At 36.1% G+C, this 12,013-nt stretch overlaps 1 protein-coding gene across 2 annotated transcripts in view; it reads left to right on the top strand.

Moving 5' to 3' along the window:
* Positions 1-2,634: 2,634 nt before the first annotated feature.
* The window catches only part of DCN (decorin), a 42,589-nt gene continuing 33,210 nt past the window's right edge, over positions 2,635-12,013 (top strand). Inside the window, exons 1-2 of one of the 2 annotated variants that reach the window (XM_058741815.1) lie at positions 2,635-2,898; positions 6,854-7,100. In XM_058741815.1, the coding sequence (XP_058597798.1) occupies positions 6,887-7,100 (214 nt within the window). In that variant the 5' untranslated portion in view covers positions 2,635-2,898; positions 6,854-6,886. Of the gene's footprint in view, positions 2,899-5,950; positions 6,084-6,853; positions 7,101-12,013 lie in introns of those variants that run through there. The other variant, XM_058741817.1, reaches the window with a different exon arrangement.

Consider the following 12,013-nt stretch of genomic DNA (forward strand, 5'->3'; position numbering starts at 1 on the left):
CATCTTTGTGACTTAACTGCATATGACTTTATTGTGTCTTAGGGTCTCCTACCTAAAAGTGGGTGTGACAGTATGCAACTTAACATCTAATTAAACAACAAATTTTATATTTTAAAATGTTTATTTATATATTTCTGACATAGAGAGAGAAAGAGAGAGAGAGAGATTGTGTGAATGTACAAAGGACAGAGAGGGAGAGGGAGAATCCAAAGCAGGCTCCATGCTGTCAGCATAGAGCCTGACGTGGGGCTCAATCTCACCATGGTGAAATCATGACCTGAGTCAAAACCAAGAGTCAGATGCTTAACCGACTGAGCCCCCCAGGCACCCTAGAACAGATTTTAAATCAGATGATGTTGGTAAAATCCTTGGGGTTTTAGAAGTGGGGTTCTTACTGAAATTTAAAAAAAAAAAGAGGAAAGATTTGTTCTTGCACAAATACAAAGTGTAGAAAGAATTGTAACTTGGTCACAGATCTTAAACTAGTCTGCAAAGACATGTTGCCCAAGAATTTTGCTAATTAGTTTTTTATATCTTAAGAGTTTGATCTTTCTTAAAATCTAGTCCAGTAATGGAAAGCTAGATTAGGTTCAAGAAGAACTGGGTATTAGTTTCTGTTGTGCTTCTTACCAGCTCTGTGAACTTGGGCAGATCATTGGACTTCTGTTTTTTAATCTGTAAAATGGAAAGAATAAAGACGATTTCCCTTGCTCATCACAAAGGATTGCTGTGATGTACATCAGAACAAAAAAAGCTAACATTTATGGAGAGTTTAATTAACTGGGACATGTTCTGAGTTGTATGCTTTATGTACATTGCTTTATTTAGTTTTCTCTCCAATGTTTCTCTCCAATTTGAGTTAGGTAATAATTTTTACCTATCATACAGATATGGGAACTGAGACTCAGATGTTAAATATTGTCTGAATTCATACACTTACCATCAGAAGAAAGAACTCAGATGTGAACCATAACCAAAATGTCTCTGCTTTATGAAATTATCTACATATCGAGATAATGTGTCGTCTTTTCCATTGCCTTTCCTACTTCTTCTTAATATCCTTATCCTCCCACCCCTTTCTCTCTCTTCAGCAACAATTATTGCCATTATTCATTATATACTCTGTGGTAGGGTTGAGTTTTGATAAGGATCAAACCAGGACTGGGCAAAACAATAATCATGGTGGAATCCATAGCCAAAGATCTGGCTGACTTTATGTGGTCATTCACCAAGTGTTTCTTGAGAATTTACTGTATACCATATGACTGTGCTTGGGTGCAAGCACTCTACAAAAGAAAACGATGTGCTCCCTCCCTTGGGGTAAGACACATACATAAAAAGCTACAATATGAAGAAGAAGGGATTACCTGTATATGAAAGAAATAGATACAAGAGGAGTTCAAGAGGAAAATGTAATTGATTCCACATAAGGGGATCATGGACTTTGCACCAATGTCCAGGGAAAATAATTCTTGGCTTTTTTCTAAGTGATCCAAATAACTGGGTATGTGGTTATTAGATGTCAAAGAGAGGAGGTGTTGGGCAGGGAGTTGTAAAATTAAGGGAGGCTGGTCTTGGGAAACAAGGAGAAATATGTGACAGCACCCCTCCCCTCCTTTAGATATCCACTCAGGAATTTAATTCCTTCAAGTTTCATTAAGGCAGAAGTATTTACTGTAGAATTGTGTAGTTGGATGGCTAGAGGAGGGGAGGGGAAGGTGGAGGAGGGGAAGGTTAACCTCTCATGTTTCACAGATGTGGATTTCAAGTTTCCACCTGGTAACAGCCTTGGGGCCATGGCATAAAGATACAAGTCAAAACATAGAGACACAGAGGAAAAGAATTAAAGAGCATCCAGCAAGGGAATTAAGAAAAACTCAAAAAAGCTTTCCAGTGGCTAAATAAATATCTTTCCTTGTGTTTACATTTCCTTTTTGCTATTTACTGAAATTTGAAAAGAGCCATAGACTTTGTTGCCTTTTCAAAATTCTGGATTATATAAAAGTGTGGTCCATGAAAATCAAAATTTTCATATACAGGCTAAATTAAAATGAAACCCATTTCTGGTATCTATGTGTTTTATTTAGAAAAATAGAAAGAAACCTAAAGGCTGGTAAACAACAAGAAAGATTATAAACTATGAGTAAGGAAATAATAACTACGTGATATTCTTCACATAAAAAATCATGACTTTTTTCCAGGACACTAGAAATATGTTCAAAATACACAGGAAAACTCCACAGCTGAGTCCTTGAATTTGTGCAAACAGCCCAAGGCAAGTAAGAATCTGAATGAAAATTTTCACCTAAATCTACTCATTTATTTCTGCAGACCACATTTAAAATAACTACAAGATTAATTTCGTTCCATTTGCTGGATTTACACATCCTGATAGCAAGAAAAACTGTCATTTTGGAAGTATAAATGCTTCTTATAAACAAGACTAGAAAGGGTGGCTAGTGCAGTGAGGTTGGGGGTGGGGAAGCAAACCCTTTAGCTACAATGTTTTAGGGAAATGAATCCACACAATAAAACAAATTTCAAATCAAGTTGCCCCTCTCTACCACATAAGCAGTTTAGAATCTTAAGCAGATGCAAAAGGAATAAAGCAAATGGGGAGAAAAAAGGTCGATAAACTTTCTGGCTGCAATACAAGAGACATATCATTACCATATGATCTAATGTGGGTGTCAGCCGGATTGTGTTCATTGAGGGAAACCTTATTTTTTAACCGTGCTATGGAGTAGAAGCAGGAGGTTTTCAACCTAGTGACAGTCACAGAGCAGCACCTACCCCCTCCTCCTTTCCACACCTGCAAACTCTTTTGCTGGGGCTGAATATTTAGTGTAATTACATCTCAGCTTTGAGGGCTCCTGTGGCAAATCCCCGGATTAAAAGGTATGGTTTTCAATAATTGTCCTGAACTCTGCTACAGACTAATAAAACTTCGATCAAGTTGAGAGCAAAAAGGAATTGTTTGGTGAGAAAAAGGAAAGAAAAAAAATCGTGCTAAACTTTTGATAATCTTTATGCAGCATTTTAAACAAGTATTGCTTGAAGACAGAAGTTAAATATTTGGTAAAATGGTTGAATGCATTGTTTTAGTTCTTTCTGTTCTTGCAAAGATGTTTATTAAAAAAACTGTAACCTAACACCATGAGTATCTATATTGATGTATTTTGTATTTGTACTAATGAAATGTTTTACCTCTTTAGAAAGTATTTATAAAAAAGTATTCTAGATCAGCATCGAATTTGTAGTTGGGTTATATGTATGTATTTAAGGATTTAGTCCCCTCCTGAATTCTTGCATATGTTCAGAACTTTTAAAACCTCAGTGATGTGAACTCTGGTGGTGAGCTGCAGAAGTTAAATGTATATTTCTACAACCTAGAAAAGAACAGAAATTATCATCACAGAGGTGAAAATAAATATTGCAAATATTATGCTGTTTATTAAAGAAAATCTCACAGTTAGCTACATAATTCCTTACAGGGAAAGATAAGACCCAGTCAGTTTTCTCAATGCAAATGAAATTGTATTGTAAGATACATCACTAGGGTGTAGGTTATTTTTCTTGCTAATTTCAAAAGAGGGTACCACCGATGACCACTGGTTAAGTGGGCTCCCAGTGACATAAATTCCTGTGGCTTTTGCTTTTCCTATTGCTATTTTGACCAGAAAAAGAACCAAATGCCTCCTATAGCAGCCCTTATTTGTGGATAAATGCCTTTTTTATTGTCTATTTTTAAATCATTTCTGTTATTATTGGGGTTTTCCATTCACCTAGTGCTGGGGGATTTTTATTTTTGTCTGTAGTTATAGTTTTACTAATCTCCTGAGGGTTAAATTTGGATTTTGAAAGTCACACCAAAGGCATAAATGACATCCTACAAATGGTGATCTGAATTACATAGTGAATTTAATGGGCTGAAGTAGTTTAAGGAGACAGAAATTATTATTTTTGATGAAACACTTAGAAAGTGGGGCAAGTAGCTTTAGTGCAGTAGTGACATTATACCTAACAATTAGCAGGTAAGAAGGAGTCATACATTTTGAGAATGCTTAAAACAATTTCAAAGAAACTTGGGAAATATAATATGTCAGTAAATAATCTTCTGGGTTCCACAGGGCAACTGCTATTTTGTGCTTACTTTTCTTATATACTAAGGAAGGAAAAATGATTAAAAATTATTCATATCAATAGCCTCCACTAATTGTTTTAAGATGCTGCATCTTCAAGTATGATGACAGTAATTTAAAGAAATAATCTCCTGGGGGAATTTGTATAAAGTGACTTGACATATTCTTCTCCAGGACATTCAGGGTTAAAATGCACACACATACACACACACACACACACACACACACACGCACATGCACACACATCAAAGCGATATAATATAAGTAATGAAAGCTATAAACTTCCTGTTTGTGTTCAGCTTTAACCAAGAAAAATATTGTGCAGAGAATTTGCACCATTTTAACAAGAGGAAACACATATAAATGATAATATTCCTCTGAGCTCATGTTCAACATTTCTTTTTTTGAGTTAGTGAAACAACCAGGCATTCTCTGCTCTGGAGAAAAGATCAAAAGGCAACATCTGCGTTAATTCGCATTGCTATTTATTAAATCTGCAATTACTTTGCTTCATTTTTCTCCTAAAATTGTAAGATATTAAATATGCAAGGCTAGCAAACTGTGGTAAACCGTAAACATTGCATTTTAATGTGAAACAGACCAAAAACCACTCCCTGAGATCCAGTCCAAGGAAACACTGCCAAAACAATAGGGTCTCCGTAAAAAGGCTATGCAGTAAATGAGTGGGAATATACTCCTAGAGAAAACCTGATACCAAATTTAAAGGGGCAGCGTGAATAATAAACTTTGTGGTATTTTTTAAATGAAAAGCCACGACCCGTTCTGTATATGTGCTGCCTTATACACACCTCAGTAATAAGTAGAAACTAAGAACAAAAGTGTAAGAAATCCAAAAACTGTTTTTTCCCTCTCTAGTGGACCTAGCCAAGAATTTCCAGAAGATACTTAGATACCTTAAGGTCAGGGCATATAAAGTTGCTTGTTTTGTTGTTGTTGTTTGTTTTTTGGGTTTCTTTCTTCCTTCTTTCTTTCTTTTTTCTTTTTCTTTTTCTTTTTCTTTTTTTTTTTTTTTTGCATATGCTACCATTGGCTGCTGATGAAAAAATCATTCTTTAAGTCTAGTTATGCATTTGCAGCTTTAATATGTTCCTTGTAAGTGTACAATTCAACGTAGATGTGGCAAAACTAAAGATAGTATCTACAATGTGTTTTTGGAATCCTTAGAACATTTCCAGTGGTGTTTTAAAATATATCAGCTCAAAAATAGACTGCTTATTCTCCATATGATCAACTACTTTTTGTCAATTAAGATTTATTTAGTTCACTTCAGCTAACAAAACAACAAATTCAACAACAGATATATAAATCTAAAGGGCTCATTGAATGAATGGAGAAGTACATGGATTTGCCAAAACTGTACTTTTGTTTCTTTACAAAAAACCAGATAACATGGGAGTCATATAAAAATCAGTAGGATTTTCCATAGATGTTTATTTGTTTTTTTTAAAAAATGATCAGTTTGAGAAACTGGTCAATAGATTTATTTTGAAAAGTAAACTGTGCTTATACCAAATTTAAGTTTTGGATTTGTTACCTTCCTCATGCTAGAAATTTGCTATTGAAAAAATATAACTTTGTGTTTTAAAAAATCAGACTGGTTGCTTGGAACAAACCGAATAACGTGTATTATTAATAAATTGATGGTCAATTGAGTCATTTTTGTGCAAAATATTGTGCAAGGCCTGGGTACAGAACAAAGAATAATAAGACACGCCCTGAAGGAGTGCATCTTCTAGCTGGGGGGGACAGACCAAGCACGCCAAACAAATTACAGTATAATGTGATAAGTTCTTTAAAAGAGGTAAGAGCAACGTGCTTTGGGACACAGAAGAGGGAGGAAGCAGCATCCTGTGTGGATGAGCCAGGGAATACACAAGGGAAGGCCATTATCTCATTCAATCTTTACAACTCTCTCCCAAGGTAGGTATTTTAAAGGGCAATTAGCTTTGAGTGTCAGGGCTGTGGTGGGGGTCGGAGTGGAGAGGAAATGGAGAGAAACAGGGCTTGAAACATCGGCACCAGATTGTGAATGGTCTCACTTGCAGCAAAGGGGATGTGGACCTGATGGGCAAGCCTTGAGAAGTCAACAAGGAGTTTTCAGTAGAATAGAAATACAATGAAATCTGATTTTCTGAACATGACTTGGGCAGCAGAGTTGAAGATGTCCTGGAGTAGAGAGAATCTTCAAGGCCAAGGCCGAGACCAGTTGGAAGCTCTTGTGAAAGTTCAGGGAGTGATGAGAAAGGTCTGGACCAAGATAAATACAGTGGGATGGAGAGAGGAGATTGGCTTCCAGAGATATTTCTGACACAGGAATTGGAGATCTCTCATGTGTATAGATGAAATTTTATTTGACCGTAGCATGGCTTATGTTGAATGAGCATTGAAAATTCCAACGTGATCTATCATCTTAACGATTTTGCAAATGATGTGAATATATATTGCCTTAAGTCAGACTCCAAATTCAAGCAAGCAGATTTCAAGAACATTCACATTTCTTTACAGAAGTAAATAGCTGTGCCAGGTAGTCTATTATGTACCTTTCAAATACATTTCAATATTTGGCTTCCTAACAATAAATGAAATATGGGTTTTTTTTATGCTTTACACTCACTCTACTCTATCTCATATCAGAGATAACAAGGTAACCAGGCAGTGCTACTCCTCTAAACCTTTCGTTTGTTTCCCAGGTTCCTTGGCAGTGAAAATACATGAGATAAATCATGAAGGCAACTATCATCTTCCTCCTGCTTGCACAAGTTTCCTGGGCTGGGCCGTTCCAACAGAGAGGCTTATTTGACTTTATGCTAGAAGATGAGGCTTCTGGGATAGGCCCAGAAGAGCACCCTCCTGTTGATTCTGAATTAGAGCCTCTGGGACCAGTGTGTCCTTTCCGCTGTCAGTGCCACCTTCGAGTTGTGCAGTGTTCTGATTTGGGTGAGTAGGTGCAGGAAGCCCTCTTTCCTTACCTTGTTTTATGTTCTATTTTTTTGTTACTGTTTGTTTCAAATAGTTAGTTAACATATCCCCTACCCTGTTGTGTTCACAGGAATGGGCTTCCTTGAGAGTTAAAACATTTTCATTTTGAATCCCCACAGTTCCAAATGTGAGAGACAGTGCCACCTATGGAGAAGCAAAGGAAGCCGAATAGCATAGAAAGAAGTAGCCTTGAAGTTAGGAGACTGTTTTCTTCCCTTTTTTAAAGTAGGGGTTCCATCACTTGCACAATCTTGGACAAATCACGTTTTGAAAAATCTTTCTGAGCTTCATGGTCCCCTTTCTTTGAAATAAAATTTTGAACAAATCACTGTCCTATGATTCCAAAGTGAAGGCTCATTTTAATTCAGTGATTTGCTTTCAAGAAATGCTAGATATTAAGACGTGGGTGATGTCTCTACTCTTGGCTTAGCCCAGATAACGGTGTTTGAACATTACTAAATTGTAAAGTATGTAGAGTTATCAGAAGTAAAACAAGTAAAGTTTTAGAACAAAAAATTATCTTTCAAGTACCAAACTACTCCCTTAATCTCTGGGTCTTAGTTTTGGCTTTACATTTGGCATTCTGTAATCTAGCTATTTATATTCTTTAGAAAGTTTCAAGAGCAATCTTTACAGCCAAGATATGGTGTAAATATCCAATATAATCACGAGACATATAACTTTAGCCCAGCCCTGTATACACTTTGATTTATCATGTTTCAGGAAAAATTTGGCCTGGGAATTCCAAGAGCAATACACTCAAAAGATAAATCTCCAGAAAGTTTGAGGCCCCAGCAGATGGGCCAAAGGGGAATGAATGTAGTTGACATGACAGTTGATTTGTATCTCTCTCTCTCTCTCGGTTCATTTATTATAAGGAAAAATAAAGAAAAAAAAATCCCCACAGAATGACTTTACCATGGGGTATGGAGTATTTCCTTACAGGAGAAACTCCATAGTGTAGTAGGGTACTTCTTTTTGACACTCTATATTTATTCAGAACATGCTTTCTAGCAATATTTTGCAGGGAAATTTGCCACTAACTTCTATAGTTGGAATAAACTACAAACTAGAACCCAGGAAAACATAAAACATGTTCAATACTAACAACTGAAAATCAAACACTTCAAGATAGCTTTTTCGGTGCTGACGTATTGTATAGCCATTTAACCCCCTCCCCACAAAAGTGTGTAGAAGGCTTTAAAAAGGCTACAGGATAATTCCACTGGATTCATGTATTCATTCAGCAAATACATCGAGACCCCACAATGTTGTAAGCCCTGGGAAGAAAGGAATGAGGAAGACAAATATGGTCCTTATTCATGTGGGTCTGATATTATATTAGTGGTGGTTATTTCTTTTTTGAATTGTATATTCACTACAAGGGGGATTAGATTGCTATCAAATTCTACAGAAACTATTATAAGCATCTAGAGATTACCTGCATTACTCATATAGGCAGAAAAATAATGGAGATGAAAATATCTGAACAGAGGAATCATCATATGATGGATATACTAGTGGTAAAGTTTTGTTTTTTGAATGTTTATTTATTTATTTTTGAGAGAGAGAGAGAGAGAGAGGCAGAGAGAGGCAGAGAGAGAGGGTGACAGAGAATCCCAAGCAGGCTCCGTGCTGCCATCACAGAGACTGATGTGGGGCTCAAACTCAAGAACCATGAGATCATGACCTGAGCTAAAATTAAGGGTCAGATGCTTAATCAACTGAGCCACCAGGTGCCCCAAGTGGTAGACTTTTAAAAAATTTATTAAATGGCCAAGTTCCTAAGACATGTGATACACGTTAAATCTCACTTGGCCTCTCGTAACAACGTTAAAAAGATTCATGATTATTCCCACTACATATAATACCAACAATGAACAGTTGATAATTTTAAGGAGCAAAGACTTGTTTGGTCACTTCACTGGTTTTATTTTTCCATAGATGTGGCTTTATTTTGCTCACATGATAAATAGTTTATAAAGCTTGACTCTGATGAAAGCATTGGAGACAGTTTTCTACTGGTCTTTCATAAAAAAGCCCTAAAGCTATTTCTCAAAACTAAACAGAAAAATCAGTCTCAGGAAACATCAAGTTCATTGACTTGGGCGTCTCATGATACAGCTTTGTTGTTGTCCTTGTTATTATTTTTTATTGTTTATTTTGAGTTGTTTTTTGATGAGGAAATTTTTTACGTGTTACCTTTATCTAAGAGCCCAGAGTGCACGTCTTTCCTGTAAAAGGTTTACTGACATTATATACCAAAGAAGTAGCCAACATTGTAATAATGATTTGTTTGAGGAAACCCTATATAGTTAAGAGAACTGAGTTCCCATGAGCAATGGTCTCATCTAAGTTACTTTTAGTTTCTGTTAAATTCATATTTAAATATATTGTAAATAATTTTGGTCAGATATTTCTAAAACAGAAAATACATTTTTAAGTGTTTATTTATTTATTTTGAGAGAGAGAGAGAGAGAGAGGTGGGGGAGGGGCAGAGAGAGGGGGAGAGAGAATCCCAAGCAGGCTCTGCACCGTCAGCATGGAGCCCAACCTGAGGCTCGAACTCACGAACTGTGTGATCATGCCCTGAGCTGAAATCAAGACTTCGGCGCTCAACTGATTGAGCCACCCAGGTGCCCCAATACATATTTTCTATATGAGGATTCTATGGAATAAAGGCTGAAAGATATGTAAAAAAGAAAAAAAGAGGAAGGAGAAATAGGCAACCTTGTTCATAATAAAGGCAATGCAGTTTATTTTTTTGGTTTAAATTTTCTAGTGATCTGAACATGAAGCTTGAATTATTATAACAGAGAAAACAAATGTAATGCACTTTGGAACGAGAAATGTGAATGCTTATCTGCATCAAAGTCTAATGTTTTCTTAAGGATTATCCTTGCCAGAGCTTCTAATGAGGGGAGAGGACCTACAGTGTTGAAGGACAGTAGGCCTTTGTCATCTAAACAATGTTTAACAGAAGCAAACATTTCTTATTAAAACATTTGACTATTTTTGCCACTAAGAAGTATTTTTAACAAAGTTAAATGGCATCAAATTTGTAAACAGTTCTTTCAAAGCTGAGATGTTAAAACTGTGAAGTTACAATTGAATAATTAGTCCATGGGAAAATTCGAGGTGGTTCAAGAAGACACATTGACTGCTTTCATCCTTCATTCTAATGTATCTGAATAGCATTATGATATATTTTCTATAGCATGTTTATTATTTCTATAGCATCCAGGATTGAGAAAGTAAGCATATTTCAACCCGTCCAAGAAATAATGAATGCTCCATAGATATTGGCCAAGTTGTTTGGCTGAATTTCTTGTACTTTCTTGTAATTGCAGTTTGGATCAGAATTTTATGAAATCTTCCTTCTTTCTTTTTTCTCTTAAGACATAAAGCAATTTACTCTTAAATGTAACATTTATTACAAAAATAAAATAAACATAAGCTTAGCAAATTTGAAATCTGTGAGTTCCCTTAAAATCAAAAAGGCACCAATGTAACTCATTTTAGTGCAATCTTTTCAAAATGTTCTAATATTGATCCTGTGATTGGAAGTTCTGTTTTACGTACCTAATATCTTGCAGGAAAACAGTCCCCTTACTTATACGTATCCTCTTTGGCCCAAGTGTTATCAGGTAACCATTCGTCTTTGGCTCACATGTTACCAGGCAGCATTATTTGGTACTTTCATCTGGCTGCTAAAAGGCAGATCGACCCTGGCAGGTAAAATAAGGACCAGCATTGTTTTTTGACTATTCTTCCAAACTTAAATAATACTTGTCGATACATTTCCTATAAGCGAACTTGAAAGGAATTTAAATACCTTTTAAAATTATTTAATAGTTGAAAGAACTTGGGTTATGCCATTCAATACCTCTGAACTGAAGTTCTGCTTTACCATTTACTACCTGTAACTTTGCAACTTTCATTGGGTAAGTGGGAATAGATCCCATTTCGTTAGGTAAGAATAGAAATGTTTGTAATAGTGTCTACCTTTCTGTTGTATTTAGCTTACCATTTCAGACAAAGTTGGCTAGTCACATGAGGCTATTCCTCATAATGTTCTTGTATTTTTCTTTGAAATTGAGAATCTCTAAGAAGTACATGGCTTGTCAAGATTGATATAAAATAACACCTTCTCTCCCCTGCCTCCCAAAGGGACTGTATCACCTCCAGCTATAAGCAGACATGAATTAGAAAATGCTGCAATTATCAAGCAGTTCACTCTTCTCCAAACACTATTCCTTTGAATAAAAGGAGTTTGGTTAAGTGGAGAACAATGAAACATTTGGCTATTTTATAATCATAAATGATTCACAACCCACATAGTTAGCTCTCTAGAGATGATGTCAGAAGATGTAACATTTTATTTTGCCCTGTAAAAGCAGTACAAATAGCTACTGGTTCCTAAAATGTACTTCATATGGCAAAGGATATTTTAGTTTAAAACAAATCTTAGCAAAAAAAAATACAAGCCTTCAAGTTGCATAGAGTTACTTTTCTTCTTTTTAATCATTTTGCTTCAACTGGTGAAAATTTTGTTAGTGGTCACCACTTGAGACATATATGCCATAGCTTGTTTCTTGTCTGGGGAAACTGGTTTTCCAGAAGCAAATTTTATCCATGAGGTAAATGAACCATTACACTTACTCTGTGAAATCAACTCGGAAGAATAAATTAGGGCTGTTTTGTAGAGGGGCAGAGAGAATGCTGGAAGTTCAGTTGCTTTTATAGTTTCTGTTGCAGCCGCAGGGACATGGGTGACCCTCACTGGGAGTTTCAGATGCAGCCAAAGCGTATGTCTAAGACATGGTGCGGGAAGGAGGCTGTGCACCGAGCATGCCCAATGGGTTGCCTAA

Source organism: Neofelis nebulosa, chromosome 8, assembly GCF_028018385.1.
Source record: "Neofelis nebulosa isolate mNeoNeb1 chromosome 8, mNeoNeb1.pri, whole genome shotgun sequence".
Classification (NCBI taxonomy): Eukaryota; Metazoa; Chordata; class Mammalia; order Carnivora; family Felidae; genus Neofelis; species Neofelis nebulosa.